At 51.0% G+C, this 16,286-nt stretch overlaps 1 protein-coding gene across 1 annotated transcript in view; it reads right to left on the bottom strand.

Moving 5' to 3' along the window:
* SREBF2 (sterol regulatory element binding transcription factor 2) overlaps positions 1–15,855 on the bottom strand; it is a 38,274-nt gene extending 22,419 nt beyond the window's left edge. Inside the window, exons 1-8 of the mRNA XM_007941782.2 lie at positions 15,399–15,855; positions 14,120–14,301; positions 9,179–9,325; positions 7,216–7,437; positions 6,152–6,266; positions 5,816–5,997; positions 3,749–3,941; positions 2,971–3,152 (exon numbers count right to left, since the gene is read on the bottom strand). Coding sequence (XP_007939973.2) covers positions 2,971–3,152; positions 3,749–3,941; positions 5,816–5,997; positions 6,152–6,266; positions 7,216–7,437; positions 9,179–9,325; positions 14,120–14,301; positions 15,399–15,855 — 1,680 coding nt within the window. The remainder of the gene's footprint in view (positions 1–2,970; positions 3,153–3,748; positions 3,942–5,815; positions 5,998–6,151; positions 6,267–7,215; positions 7,438–9,178; positions 9,326–14,119; positions 14,302–15,398) is intronic.
* Positions 15,856–16,286: the final 431 nt, after the last annotated feature.

Here is a 16,286-nt window from a genome sequence, read left to right as displayed (position 1 = left end):
GATGCAGGGCCACATGATCATGAGTCATACTTAGACCACCTGACTAAATCCTGTAAGCTTCTTAACCTGCAATCGTCTATGTATTCCAGTCATAGTCCTTTCCCCACTTCTAGTCCCACTTGCAGCAGTGATGGACTGACTGACCTGTCACCAATCATGCTCTTGTGATGATTTCTTTTGTTTTCTATCATACATATAAAAATCATGGTTGTGAGTCTGTGGAATCCACTGACTCTCTGTACCATGTGCGTGTTAACATTTCTCTCATCTGGATGATTGTTTGTTTTGTCTTTGTTCTGCTTAAGGCTTAATGGGTCTCTCTAGAAAAAAAAAAAAGAGAGTCTAACATGCTTCAGCCTCCTGGACTGAGACCAGAAGGAATTAGATGGTGCCCAGCTACTGCTGCCAACCACTCTGAAAGGGACCACAACAGGAGGCCCTGGATAGAGAGGGAGAAGAATGTAGAACAAAGTTCAAAATCATAAAGACCAGGCTTACTGGTCTGATAGAGACTGGGGGAACCCCTGAGACGCTCTCCATGCCTGGAACTGAACTCGCCCTCGTGGCTCAACATTCAGCCAAACAATAGGCTCTATGGTGAATGTTACCACGAGGAAGGGGCACACTCCTTAGAACAATCAACCACAGGCATCCGAAGGGAAGCTAGAGTTCAGAAGGCAGGAAGGGATAGGAAAGAAGAATGGAAACAGGAAATAGGGAGGAAGCGGGAAGAGTTCCCTGACACCGTGGGACTGCAATCAATGTCATTAAACAAGATGCGTAAGAATTATTGAATCAAAAACCAATTTGCCCTGTAAACTTTCACTCAAATCACAATAAAAAGTTTTTTGTTTTTAAAAAGATCATAATGTTCAAGACAAACATTCTTTACTAGTTACACTAAACTACTATTTGGTATTGAGTAGACTTCAGAGGATAATTTTGATTTAAGGTTTAAAGATGATCTCAGGGCATCAGTTTTAGGGGTTCATCCAGCCTCCATGGCTCCAGAAAGTCAAGAGGCCATGCAAATTTGCAATTCTGTTCTGCATGTTCCCCCTTTTGATCAAGGATTCTTCTACAGAATCCTTGATCAAAACATTCAGTAATGGTAACTGGGTACCGTCCAGTTCTAGTCTTGTGGCACAGGAACCATTTGTTCATGGAGACAGTGAGTCACACGTTTTTTGCTTGGTTTTTAATAAAAACTTTCATATCCCTTTCGCCCTCATCATCAGAGTAATACCTGTTCATTGAAGAACATCTGGGAAACTTCAGAAAGTTACAAAGAAGAAAATAGGCCTCCTCAGTGCCACTGGCTGTCCTGGTGCCCTGCTCCACAGGGCCCTCTCCAGCAGAGCAGAGCCCACAGCCTGGACAGGATCTGCCACGTCACCCAGGCTCTCTCATCTGAGTCAGTGTCACTGTCACCTTCTCTTTCACATGTCCAGTGAGTCTTGAATTCACACCTTCCCTCTCGCCTCCAAGCCTTTGCTGTCCTCACCTGGCCACCTCCAAGAGCCTCCTCCCCTGATTCCATGCACTTCATGTCTCCTCCTCTGCCATCCATCCTTCATGGCCACCAGAACAGACCCAGCCCTGACTCCGGGAGACGCATGTCAGGCTGCTCTCCTCGGGAACAGCCCTGCTCCATGGCACAGGCCCCAACGGTCCATTCTGTTCTCCAGAACCCTCAGCTCCGGCCATGGGTGACAGACCCAGGCTGGCCAATCAGACCCTCCCTGGTGGGCAGTGCAGCTTGAGCGGGGGGTGGCACATGACTTCCTGATGCCAGGGATGCTCTGGTGCCAAGACTCAAGGGTCCACTCTCCCCGCAGTGCTGTGAGCTGCCCCAGAATCCTTCCATGAACTCTCCTTCCAAAAAACCAAACCAAACTCACTGCCGTCAAGTCCAATCCGACCCATAGTGACCCCTTCCTTGGGTTTCCAAGGTGGTATCACTATGGAAGTAGACTGCCCAACCTTCCTTCCGGGGATTGGCTGGTGGGTTTGAACCACCACCCTTCTGGTTAGAGTCAAATGCCTTAAGCACCACTCCACCAGGCCTCCCAAACTCTCCTTGGTCAACTGAAAAAGAAAGTCAGCGAATTCACCCATTCAAAAACTCTTCCTGGTTTTCCAGAGAACTGGGGACAGAGCCCCAGACCTCTTACTACTCCCAGTCCTCTCCACTGTGGGCCCTCGCTGCACTGCCAGCCTCAGGCTTTCATCTCTCTTGACATGTCTACGTTCCAGACACATCATGTACTTGCCAGTTTCCAAATACCCATCTCTTCAGGTCACACTCTCCACTTAGAAGATCCGTCCGCTGTGTCCGCTGGCTGTGGTCCTACGGCTCCATTCAACCAGAACTCTGCCTCGAGCCTTCACGGCCCTTTACTCTTCCTGTCACACTACAACTGCAGATCATCTGGGGCCACACAGTTACTTCTGGACAGTGTTCCTCCTTCTCTTGGTGACCTCAGGACCCCCTGGGGACCCCGTACACAGTGGCGCTCAGCACATGCTGAGACACTGGGTGACCACAGCAACCCCTCGGGATCCTGTACACAGTGGGCACTCGGCACATGCTGAGACGTCGGGTGACTACAGCACCCCCTTCAGGACCCTGTACACAGTGGTGCCTGGTACATGCTGAGACATCAAGTGACCACAGTATCCCCTGGGGACCCTGTACACAGTGGGCACTCAGCACATGCTGAGACACTGGGTGACCACAGCAACCCCAAGGACCCTGTACACAGTGGCGCTTGGTACATGCTGAGACATCAGGTGACCAGAGCACCCCCCTCGGGACCCTGTGCACAGTGGCACTCGGCTTGGCACACACTGAGACGTGGGGTGACCACAGCACCTCCTTCGGGACCCTGTACACAGTGGCGCTCAGTGCACGCCGAGACACAGGGCCGGGCCTGAGGGGAGGGAAGGGAGGCGGCTGGTAGAACTCACCCTAGCAAGGTCCAGGTCGGCCTGCTTCCGGTGTCGCCAGAAGGTGACTGAGGAGCGAGAGTGTGGTCGGATCACCGGCTCGCCGTGGACCAGCAACTTGACAAAGACGCTCAGGACAATCACGCCGTTGACCAGCCATAAGAGGAGCGTTGGCATCATCCAGCCAAACCAGCCCCCAGAACCTGAGGAGGGAGCATCCCGGGTGAGCCTGTGTGTGTGTGGGGGGGGGGGACTTCTCATGACAGCCCTGGGAGAGAGACTGCAGGGCAGCTGACTGACTCCAAGTTGTGACACAAGAAAGCCCTATTTTCATAAGGAAGGGTAGGATACCGAGGTTGCTAACTGAGTAACAGCAAGTAGGTGCCTGCGACAAGAGTAAGACACTCACTTAATCCACACTACAGGCACCCTGGGGACAGCTGACCGCTTAGCTGGCAGCCCGCTGCCCTTGTCGTTAGGGAGCTGAATACCACAAAAATCTCTGTTAGTCAAAGGTCATTAGGGCACTGGCTTCGCGCAACTCAGGTAAAACCCCACATCCTTCCTCAAACGGGCCCCACCCCAAATCCTTCCTCAAACGGGCCCTGCCCCCAGAGTAAGCACAGCAGCGCAGGTTCCTGGTTTGTTTTGCTCTTTCCGACCCAACTTGGGTCAGTCTTCCTTCCCAAATTCAAATTCGACTCTCAGTGCCTGTCAGCAGCAGGGGGTGAGGCTCATTACACAAGCCCCTGGAGCCTGTGGGACAAGCCAGCGTTTGGCACACGGGGTCTCCCCTCACCTGACTCGAAGGACAGAATGCTGCGGCCTGAGCCTGAGTACGGGTGCTGGTCCGCGTCGCGGGCCCCGCCCCACCGCAGCAGGGACGTCAGCGGGTTGAAGGACAGGCACAAGAAGGTGAGAAAACACAAGAGGATCCGCGAGCGGTCCACCATGCCCAGCGCCACGGGCGGCGAGTCCGGCTCATCTTTGACCTGCAAACAGAGCCGCAAGGCCCGAATGAGCGCTGGACGAGCTGCGACGGCTTTGACGCTACGGACGGTGGGGAACCCACTGTGAGATTTCAATCCCTGGTCGTGAAGGCAGGCAGGAACAAACCAGGAGGAAAGCAAGTCCGCAGTCCACAGACCCCTGCTCCGAGCCTGGAGCTGCCCTGTGGCCGATCTGTCCCCAAGACCAGGGGAGAAGAGCTGTCCTTTTAAAACAGAGTTCAAAGACCCCTGAGACAAGGGCCCCTGCTTAACCCTTCAGGTCTGGGATTGAATTCCTGTGGCTTCCAGCCAAGCAACAGATAGGCAAAGAGGGTGAACATTTACACTAGCTTTGAACGATCAATCAGGAAGAACAGAAGGGCAGTGTTTGCACAGGGACACAGCTCAGGGGGCAGGAATGCACAGGAAAGAAGGACCCAGGGAAGAGGGAACTACAGGGAGGAAGTGGGAAGAGAGCTGTCACATTGTGGAGACTGCAGTCAGCGTCACGACACAAAACATGTATGAATTGCTGTATGGAAAATGAATTTGCTCTGTAAACTGTTACCCAAATCACAATCGATAAAAGTAAAATAAAAAAAAAAAAAAGCCCTACGTCAAGCACCAAAGTGAACCCACTGCAGGCAGTGGATTCTGTGGAATCCCAGAGTGAGCAGATCTAACTGAAGGGGCACAACGTGTGTCAGTGGAGAGGGCCTAAGGCTGGAGAGGAGTGGCCCTTGCACAAACGCATAGAGGAGCTTTCTGGGTGGTAGAAATGTGTCACACCTGGACGGCAGTGATAGGTACAGGTGCTAATATCTGTCAAGACTCATACTGTACATTTAAAACGGGCGTATTTTACTGCATTAAGTTACATCTCAACAGAGCAGATTGAAGACATCACTCTGCCCCCTGCCCCCTTTACGGAGGGGAACTAAAGAAGGCAGAGACCTTATCCACCCTCCCCCGCAGGCCCGGGGACCCCGCAAGGAGGGAGGGATGAGGCGGGAGCTGGTCTATCCCCCTGGTCCTTTCCATAGTTTAAACCATTCGGCAGTGTCTTCTGACGACCCCACGGCTGTAGTAAAGCTGCCATGAAATCGACTTTGACTCATGACGATCCCGTGTGCAGAGAAAACCCCAGGTTGTCAAGGCAGAAGCAGGTGGCCAGGCCCGTCTTCTGAGGCACCCCTGGGTGGGTCTGAGCTGCCAACCTTCCAGCCCCTGCGTCACCATCTGAGCAGCCCAGGGACTGCCGAAGCCTGGCTGGGTCGACTTACACGTCTACATGTCACGTTTATAAAACACTGCGAAAACACCGCTTCCTGAATGGAATTCAGTGCATGTCGACAATAAACGGTTTGGGTAAAACCACCCAAGGGGACTCTGTGCTTCTGGAGTCAAGAAGCGCCAATGTCAAAATACAGTACAGAACCCAGTGGTCTCTGCAGGTGCCAAGACAATCATCAGGCTTGCAGCCGCTCTTAACAAACCCCATTAAGCCGCAATCGCCAGGGGCCTTCTCCAACTATAAGAGACACTTGGTTGAACGTTATTGGTTAGACTGCAAATTGTAATCATTTCCGGAAAGAGGACCCAGAAGCAGCCTTGTCCTAAACCACCCGATCCACTTTTCAAAGCGGTCTTGCCAGGCCCATTACGGGCAGAGGGAAGCAATGAGGCGTCTCGGGCAATTCCCAGCGCCGACAGCTGCTGCGTGCCCTGTTTTGGCTCTGGCTCTGATGCCTCTCTGATGGGCCCTTTCAGCAGGAACGGGTGAAAGCTGAGGGCTGGCTTCCCCCACGGGGTCTCTCTTCTCTCTCCTCATTCTGCCCACTCTCCCGGACCTGGCCACGAATCTCAAAAGCTCATACCTTTGCATCATCCAACAGAGGACTTCCAGGCTCCGAGTCGATGGAGTAGGGGGAGAACCCAGCCTGGGAGCCGGAGTCTGAGGCCGGCGGTGACATCAGGAGGACGTTCTGATTGAAGTCGTCGATCTTCAGGTCCATGTCATTGTCCACCAGGCTGCCTAGGTCGATGCCCTTCAGGAGTTCTGCAAAGAAACCCCACCCGGTAAATGGTCCGTGTTCACAGAGCCCCCCTGGGCCAGGGCCAGGCCGGGCCACAGGAGCATGGCCTCGTACGCAGCTGCAGGCCGGCCATGGCGCCACCGGCAGGAGGCCCCTTTCCTGGATGAGCCCACTCACTGTTCTTCTGATTGGCCAGCTTCAGGAGCATGTTCTCCTGGCGTAGTTTGTGGTTGACCTGCTGCAGGTATTTGATGTAATCGATGGCCTTCCTGAGAACACCGGACTTGTGCATCTGGGGAGGGAGACAGGTGGAAACCCGTGAGGTTGGCGTCAGCAGGAGGCCGCAGCACGCCAAGTCCCACCGACCAGGGAGAGCCTGAGACTGACAGCCTGACTCTGGGGCAGGAGACCATGTCACCCAGAACAAGTTACTTGCTGGCTCTGAACCTCATCTCCACCCCCTGAAGTGGGGTGAATGACAGTACGTGAATTGCAGGCCTGAGGTGAGGGCTAAGTGACAGTCCACAGGAAGAGCTGAGCCCCCAGTCAGGCACAAAATGACACTCAATAAACCAACGTTAGCTATCATTCCTACTTCCTGTCATAATACTGTCTCCAAAGCAAACCTAAAGAAAACAAATGACCAACAAAACACCAGAACATTCTTGGTCAGTTGTCTTAATAAAGGTCTATGAGTACCTGTAAGATTCGTAGGCTACAAGGAAAATAATGAAATTCTTTCTCAAAACAGAGGTCAAGGTAGACAGGTAAGATGTAAAAATCCCCCAGGCAAACAGATAAGAAGTGACAGTCACTAACCGCCCAAGTATGTGGAAAACCCATTTCCTCTCTTGCTGTGGGTTCAAGGCCCTACCTCCATCATCTCTCGCCTTCCCTGAAAGGCAGACGCAGCCAACCCTGAACACAACTCAAAGCATCCCAGCAATGCCAATGGCTGGCTCCAAGGTCCTGCCCCAGGACCCTGGTGTGTGACAGCTGGCCCTCTGCCTGTGACACTGGGGCCCGTGACAACTTCAGCGCAGAGTCAAAGGTCCAGGGGACCACTGCCTTCCAACCCGACAGTCCCCTCGTGCTGGTTAACGGCCGACAAGCTTCACGAGCACCGAGGCGTTTCCTGGGTCCCCTCAGACCTGGAATGTCCCGTCTTTCCTACATCCCACGGCTGAGACACACAGAAGGGACAGGGTGGGGCCTGAGGGACCATTCTGCTTGGCACCTACCTTGGCGTCTGTCCCCATGACAAGGTCCTTCAATTCAATGATTTTGTCGTTGATGGAGGAGCGGTATCGCTTCTCAATGATGTTGTGTGTGGTCCGTCGCTCCCCTTCTTTGGGGGGCTCGAGCTGCTTGATGCCCCCTGGGACCTGCTTAATGGGCACTTTCTCCTGCCCCATCATCACAGGCATTGTGGTCAGAATGGTCCCACTGCTGCCCACTAGGGTCTAGAACAGACACAGGGACAGCATTACATTCTCAGTAATCTAAGCACAGCAAGCTCACAACACGTATCAGCTCACCCCTGGCCACGTGGCATCACCTGGCAATGCTTCAGGCAGCCGAGACCCTTTAAGCATTAGTTAAGTCTGGCCCTAGAAGGCTCAGGAGCCACCGTGGTACCTTAGCCACTAGCTCCCTTCTAGAACCACTGTCAGCGAACGACACCACTACAGGGTTAAGACCTAAGATGTCTTCACGTTGGATGGAAGGTGCTAGAACCAAGTCCTGCGACTTCGGCTTTGCTGCAAACTGTCAGTCGCCTCAGCCATGCACAATGCACCACAGGCAACAGGCCACTTTCTCCTGCTACTGACACTTCCTGGTAGGTGACAACTAAGTCACTTACTGCCTTTCCTTATCCAACGTGGCCACCCAAACACTTTAATCAGAGCGGTTTTATTAATGAATCGGCCAACCACACAGGTTACCCTTTGTTCCTCAGCCCTGCTTTCCCCTTTCCATCTTTACTAATTTTGATTTTCTTCAATAAAGGGAGTCAATATCCAAATGACCAACAGATCAGTCACGAGTTGCTCCTCATCACTGTTGTTGTTAGGTGCTGTCGAGTTGGCTCCCACCCAACAACCTCATGCACAGCATCAAACACCGTCCAGGCCTACACCGTCCCGACAACCGCAGCTCTGCGTGAGCCCGTGGACGCAGCCACTGTCTCTATCCATCTCCTTGAGGGTCTTCCTCTTTTTCACTGACCCTCAACTTGACCCCAAGTCATCAAGAAAGAATTTTTACGTCATAAACGTACACAGCTTCTAAACGTGCAGCCTGGTGAGGTTTTATGTGAGTTCACACCTGAGTAACCAACGAGGGTAAGGCAGAGACCACTGCCATCCCCCAGGAAGCCCCTGGGCCCCTTCCCAGCCAACACCTGGCCCTGCACCCCCCGAGTAAGGACGGCTGACTCGTTACCGTGGCTCAGCTTTGCCTCTTGCTGCTCAACGTGCTACTTTCATGGTACACCCGTGTCGTCGGGTGCACAAATGTTCCTTATTCTCACTGTATGAATATACCACAATTTTTTCGTCTACTGATGGACATCGGGGTTGTATCCAGATTTTGGCTTTTATGAATAAATCAAGTGCTTTCAAATTTGAACCCCACTTTCCTCTATAGGGTCACTACAAGAAGCTCGGGTGGCACAGTGACTACTAACCACTAACAACAAGGTTGGCGGTGCAAACCCAAAAGCCACTCCACAGAAGGAAGATGGGGCAATCTACTTCCGTAAAGATTTACCACCTTAGAACACCAATGGGGGTCTCTATGAGTCAGTAAGAGGCAAAGCTGATGGCAATGGGTTTCATTTTCTTGTTTTCTTTACAGGTTCTCTTGCCACAGGAGGCTAACAGTGGCAGAGACCACACCTGAAGAAAGTTTGACACCTTGGAGCCCCTCCCTGCCTGGTGGCTCCAGCATCCTTCAGAAGCCAAACCTCCAGCAGCAGCACCTATGGGGCAGGTGGCTCCCCTTCTGTTCTCCCCTCCCCTGCATGGGGCCCAGCACTCCCATAAGACATGAGTTCAAAGAGGGGTGGTGACATTAGCAGTGTGACTGAAACCCTTCGGCACTGGTGACCGCCATTCAGTGTGTGTGGAGTCTGTTATCACCCAGGAGGCCTAGCCCCTCTAAGAAAGGAGGCAGGAGGAGGGCGGGGACAGGCGCTCTTACTGGTACTTGTAGAGCAGCTGTCTGGATGGGGGTGGTGAGTGCGGTGAGCGCTGGGTTCTGGACCGCGGCCATGACGGGGCTGCCATCTGTCTTCAGCGTGGTCAAAACAAGGGAATCTGTCTTGATGATCTGAGGCTGCACCAGGACCTGGATGGGGAGAAATAAAGGGGAAAGAAAGGCTGTGTTATCCATTTTGCATTTGCTTCTTAGTGCATCGATGCGCCAACAAAGAGTAAGAGAAGACAATTTCCATGAAACCAACAATCAAAAAAATAACAGGAAACCTCACCGAGTGCACTTTCTGGAACTGGCTATCCTGTACAACTTGAGCTCTGGGGCAAGGGCGGGAAGGGGGTGCAGCTGAAGAGGGTTCTGGGTTTTAAGGCTGAAAAGCTTCGATGATGGCAGCACCGGTAACCAAGCAGGGGCCAAGTGGGAGGGGCGGGGGCAGGGAAGGGAGCGAGGTCTGACAGACACACTCAAGACGGCCAAGGGCCTGGCTGAGACACAAAGATGACTCCTAGGTGGTTGTGTGTGGGCTTTTAAAAGATAAATGACTCTGTCTAGCAAGAAAATACAGCCCATTGTACTTGTTAAGAAGCTCTGGTGGTATACTGGTTAAGACATTTGGCTGTCAACCAAAAAGGTCAGTGATTCAAACCCACCAGCCACTCTGTGTCAAGATTTGCAGAAACCTGTGGTGCGGTGAATTACTTGGTACCGTTCTCTCGAAGCCGGGGTCTTTGTGACTCCCACCAGATGACTGGGTGGGACTATGCACACGTGTGGTGCTTTGTGGTCCACCAAGGGGATTAGATAGCTTGCTGGTAATGTGAATAAGGTGCCTGGCCCCCTTGTGGGGGTGGGACCACGCAACTACAGTGTAGGGAACTCTATTGTGGGGACTGGTTAATTCTGTCACTCTGCTAGGCTTCAATGAGCCTTCCTAGAGGCAGAAAGGGGGATCTCACTGCCATCAAGAGAGAGGAGCTGGAGATGAAATAGAGCACATCCTTGCACTTGAGATCCCTGCACTGAACCTCCTTGGCAGAGAGACAGCAGAGATGATCGGGCATGAGACAGAGCAGTGAGTTTGCCCGCCCACAGAGCAAGAAGGCTGAGTGCCTCTGGGCAGGAGGCTTGCTGATGGAGTGGGAATGCACTTAGGTGCACCTATCCACAGAGCTAAAAGAGCTTTGTAACAACATTGGCAGAGCTAAAAGAGCTTTGTAACAGTTTCCTGAGCAGGGCAGAGGCCAGGTCAAGAGGCCAAGGGCCAGAGAGGCATGCTTGGGTATCCTGAGCACATTCCTAAATCTGAATTGTAACCTATTGCTTCCCTAATAAACCCCATAAACTTGAGTATTATCTGTGAGTTATGTGTGGCCATTGCAACAAATTATTGAACCCAGCAGAGAGGAAGTGAGTGCCTTGGGAGGGCTGGTGTCAGAACTGGTAAAAAGCCTGGAGGGTGGCAGCATGTCTGGCCTCATAGGTATAAGCCTTGTGCTGCTGATGGTGGTTCTGTCTTCGCCTTGTGAAGTTAGAGGACGGCAGAGGATAACACCTTCACATCTTTTTTTTTTTTTTTTGCAAAACTCAATGGAAGTTGCTTTGAGTTGGAATTGACTCCATGGCAGTGTGTTTGGTCAGTGTTTCTCATTCATTGCCCAGCTTCTGCATGCATATGAAATGACTTGTTCTCATAGAGATGCCTTTGCTTTTTAACACTTTAAAGAGGCTTCTGCAGCAGTTTTGCATAATGCAATATGTCATTTGATTTCCTGACTGCTACTTAAAAGGGTGTTGATTGTGGACCAAGTAAAAAGAAATCCTTGAGAACTTCAATCCTTTTCTTACTGCCTACCGGTCCAGGTGTGAGGCGTTTTTTTGTTGCTGTTTCATTTTGTGTTGAGTATAATCTGCACTGCAGACTGTATTCTTTAATCTTCATCAGTAAGTACTTCAAGTCATCTTCACTTTCAGCAAGCAAGGTTGTGTCATCTGCATACTGTTGTTATGAGTTGTTAATGAGTCTTCCTCCAATCCTGACGCCATGTTCTTTTCCATATAGTCCAACTTCTTGGATTTTTTGTTCAGTAAACAGACTGAATAAGTATGGTGAAAGGATACAACCCTGACACACACCCTTCCTGATTTTAAACCATGTAGTATCGCCTTGTTCTGTTTGAACGATAGCTTCCTGGCCCACGTACAGGTTCCTTATGAGCACACTGGAATTCCCATTCTTCTCAATGTTACCCACAGTTTGTTAGGATACACGCAGCTGAAGCCTCTGCATAGTGAGTAAGACTCAGGTAAACATGCTGCTGGTATGCTCTGCTCGCACCAAGATCCATCTGACAACAGCACTATTCCTCGGTACGTGTTCTCTTCCGAACGTGGCTTGAACTTCTGGCAGTTCCCTGCCGAAGTACCACTGCAACTATTTTTTATTATCTTCAGCAAAGTTTTACTTGCGTGTGATATTAATGATATTATTTGATAATTTCTGCATTGTGTTAGATTACCTTTCTTTGGAATGGGCACAACTATGGATTTCTTCCAGTTGGTTGGCGAAGAAGCAGTCTTCCAAATTTCTTGACAGAGATGCGTAAGTGCTTCCAGCATTGCATCTATTTGTTGAAACATCTCAGTGGGTATTCTATCAATTCCTGGGGCCTGGTTTTACACCAATGCCTTCAGCCCAGCTTGGACTTCTCAATCATACATTACCTCCTGAAACAGCTGAATGTCGACCAATTCTTTTTGGTACAGTGATTTGTGTTCCTTCCATCCTTTCCTGATGCTTTCTGCATCTTTCAATATTTCACCCAAAGAATCTTTCAATCTTGCAATTTAAGGCTTGAGCTCTTTCAGCTTGAGAAATGCTGAGCATGTTCCTCCCTTTGCTTTCTCTACCTCCGGGTTTTTGCACATTTCATCCTAACACTTTATTTGGTCTTCTCCAGCTGCCCTTTGACATCTCCTGTTCAGCTCTTTTACTTCATCATTTCTTCCATTCGCTTTAGCCACTCTCCGTTCAAGAGGAAGTTTTCCTGCTTGTCAAATATGAAGAAATTGAAGATTTTTACCCAAATTCTACAGTCTGAAATTGATCAGACATGCAGTCAAGATACACTGATAATGATTGGTAATTGAAACGTGAAAGGTGGAAAGTTGGAAACAAAAAGAAGTCTCTTCTGAAATCCCTTGTGTGTTCTTTTGTTTTTTCCTGTCTTTTCAATGACCTTTTGCTCTCATGATGTATGTGATGTTATCTCACAACTCACCTTGCCTTTGGTCATTGGTGTTCAATGTGTTAAACCTATTCTTGAGATGTTTCTAAGTGCAGGTGGAATATACTCAAGGTTGTACCCTGGCTCCTGTGGACTTGTCTGTTCTTCAGCTTCAGCTGGAACTGCCAAGCTGTGAGCAGTTGATGGTCTGTTCCACAGTTGGCCCCTGGCCTCGTTGTGACTGGTAATACTGAGTTTCTGCATCACCTATTTCCAAAAATGTAGTGTACTTTATTACTGTGTATTTCGTCCAATGAGAGCCACATGTATAGTTGCTATTTACATTATGGAAAAAAGGTATCTGCAATGAGTAAGTCATTCGTTTTCTAAAATTCCATCATGAGGTATAATGCAGAGGAAGGAAAAACTCTTATAATGAGATCTCTGGTCGTTTCTATCACCAAGGCCATGTCTTCCAGTTACCAACCCGTCTTGTTTCCAGGTTTTGCACCCCAATCACCGGTGATTATCAATGCATCTTGATTGCATGTTTGATCAATTTCAGACTGCAAAATTAGTAAAATTCTTTAATTTCTTCATTTTTGACATTTTTGGCTGTATTGGTGTAAATTTGAATAATGGTCATATTAAGTGGTCTTCCATGTAGGTTTATGTATATTAATTATCCTATCACTGACTACACTCTATTTTAGGACAGATCTTGAAAGGTTCTTTTTGATGATAAATATGATGCCATTCCTCTTCGATTTGTCATTCCCAGCATAGTACATCATACATCTACATTTCAGCTCATTAATGCCTAGGATACTGATCTTTGTGTGTTCTGTTTCATTTCTGACAACTTCCAATTTTCCTAGGTTAATACTTTGTACACATTCCATGTTCCAAATTCATATTCCACATTCTGAATTATTACTGGATGTTTGCAGCTGTTTCTTCTCATTTTGAATTGTGCCCCATCAGCAAATGAAGGTCCTAAAAGCCTGACTTCATCTATGGCATTACGGTTGACTCCACTCTCAGGAGGCAGCTCCTCCTCAGTCATATTTTGAGTGCCTTCCGACCAGAGGGGCTCATCTTCCGGCCCTGGGTCAGACGGTGTCCCACTGCTGTCCGTAAGGGTTTCCCTGTCAGCAGTAGATCTCCAGGTCCTCCTTCCTTGTCTGTCTTAGTCTGGAAGCTCTGCTGAAACCTGTCCACCCGGTGGATCCTACTGGTGGTTGAAATACTGGTGGCATAGCTCCCAGCATCACAGCAACATACGAGCCACCACAGTAAGAAAAACTGACAAATGAGTGGTGTCATGTAATACATGGCTTAAACTGTCTTCAGATTATAAAGCAAATCAACTGAAAGATACCATTTTGGCACATCTCCTCCCTGTATCATTTCTAGTGTATCATGTATGTCTTATACAAGCTGTGTTTACCCAGTGTATGTGCAAATCCATTAACAACCTTGCTCACCGAGTGCACATGAATGCCCGTGTAGAGATGCAGGTAAATCTTAGCTAGATCCCCAGAGCCAACGCACACACCGGTGCCCGGGCACCCCTCGCCAGCCCTATGAACCACTCCTTGTACACTGTGGCTGGTCCTTTTTGGATGGAGACCGCATTTTCAACCAGGGACGTGCTGACAGCCCCATCCAGCGCCTCCATGAATCTCTGCCAAATACCTACCGGGACCTGCTGCACCTGGGGTGCGGCCACCGTCTGCACCGTAGCAGGGGCCAGGGTCTGCAGCGTGCCATTGGCCGTCTGTGTCAGCACCCGCTGGGCCTGGACCGTCTGCACCTGCTGCTGGATGGTGACCGGCTGCACCTGGGAGGATGTCACCAGGCTTTGGACTTGAGGCTGCAGGACTTGGGAGGACAGGAGAAAAACGTCATGCAGCCAGGAGTGTGTCGTCCTTGTCACTACAGAATAACCCAAGAGTGTGTGCCTCCTGAGGAGTCCCACCCCCACCTCCTGCTGGTAAGACGCATGGCCACTTACAGGCTGGCCTAGATAACAAGAACATCCCAGAGGGCCGCATCCTTTTCTGAGGGAACAGTACAGATGACCTCACTACCCCGGGGGGGCTGGCGAGCGGGTCGAGGAAGCTGCTCAGCAGGTGACCATTCCCAGCAAAGGGAGGCCGCAGCTGTGCATGTCTACACTGCCTGGGGCTGCACTCCCCCACCCTTCCTGGGCAGACAGCCTACTTTAGGATGGCTGTCTCACCCTCCATCCTCCATCCTCAAAGCTTGGAGGAGCTCTGTCAGACTCTGAAATTCAGAGCAAACCAGTTCTACCTGGGTGTCCCCAGCTTAGAGGAAAATGTAACAAAGAGGCAGCAAAGGACAGCACCACTCAGGAACAAGCCACCATCAGCCACCCACTCAACCCATCCTGAGGGCCACTCGGAGGCCTGCTACTCAGAGACGAAGCACCTACGGGGGGCACTCCTCTCCAGCATGGGTGCTGAGATGGCCGTGAGTGAAGGGTTCACGACTTAAAGAGTGCTAAGGATGGCCCCCCGCCTCAGCAAGAAGCGGGGGGCAAGTTTCCAGCCCGATTTTATTCAAAATTCCATTGGCCAAGGAAGCCTTTGTCAACTGTGCTTGGTGGTGTCTCTGACCAAGTCTCATCAAGGCAGGTATGACAGACATTACCATACTGAAAGAGGCACAGGGGAAATGTTCCTGGCCCACAATTTTCATTGCGAGTTACTATTCTCATCCAGACAGGGCCCAAGATGCAGTCTGCACCCCAAACAGCACAGGGCTGTAACGTTTCAACCAACTAACCCCGTGCCATCTAGACTGAAGTTTCAACCAATCAATCCCGTGGCATCTGACTGAAGTTTCAACCAACCAATCCCCGTGGGATCTGACTGATGCTTCAACCAATCAACCCCCGTCGCATCTGACTGAAGTTTCCATCAACCAATCCTCGTCGTATCTAACTAGGGAGTCACCTTGGAAGCTGGTGGCGGCGTTCTGGTAGATGAGGGGCTGCTGGATGATCCTCGTCTGTGGGGCGGTGGTGCTGAACGTCGGGCCGACCACCACTGTCTGCTGCTGCATCGGAGCATGGGGTGGCGCCGGAGGCTGGGGGCGGGGCTGAAGAACAGGCGCCGCCCTGGGCGGGGTGGGGACCGTCGTGGGGGGAACCTTGACCTGCAGGGCCGGAGCCTGGGGGGTGGTGGCCGAGGGAGAGAAGGCAGGCAAGGGCACCTGGCTGAACGGCCGTTGCATGGAGAGGTCCACGGCTCCGCCACCGCTGCCCCCGCCACTGCCGCTCCCGCCGCCACTGCCGCTGTTGCTGCCGCTGCTGTTGGAACTTCCGCCGCTGCCGCCGGGGAAGGAGCTGCACAGCTGCTCGGAAAACAAGTCTGAGAACTCTCCCACTTGATTGCTGACAAACTGCAGCATCTCTGCAAACGAATGAAAAGAGAGACTTAAATCGCCATCCAGAGTATCTACTGACTTTCAAATCTGCCTAGGAAACCACGGCATGAAAACCCAACAGCTTCCCCAAGACCATGCCAGGAATGGTCAGGGAACCCTCACCTCCCTCCAGCCGAGGTGTTAAGCCCCATGAGTGCAGCCTTAGCACTCTCGGTGACTCAGGGACACTGAGGGGTGATGAAATCGCTGGTTCTTGAGTCATGGATTTTTAGGGATGGAAAGATCATATATGAAATCCACAACAGAGAAATAATGTGGTCAGGATCAGGGTCAGAGCCAGTTCTCTGCTTCCAGCCTCACCTTCCTCCTCTGCACCACACTGCACTGGTGGAGGGCTGGCAGGGCAGCTGGCCTGCTCAGGGCTCCCTGCCTGGAAGGCCTGCTCCGCTCTTCCT

The sequence above is a fragment of the Orycteropus afer genome, unplaced genomic scaffold (assembly GCF_000298275.1).
Source record: "Orycteropus afer afer isolate SDZICR_OR568_19922 unplaced genomic scaffold, OryAfe1.0 scaffold00083, whole genome shotgun sequence".
NCBI classification, from domain to species: Eukaryota; Metazoa; Chordata; class Mammalia; order Tubulidentata; family Orycteropodidae; genus Orycteropus; species Orycteropus afer.
Note: the sequence above shows the minus strand (reverse complement) of the source record. Positions and strands in the feature narration are given on the sequence as shown.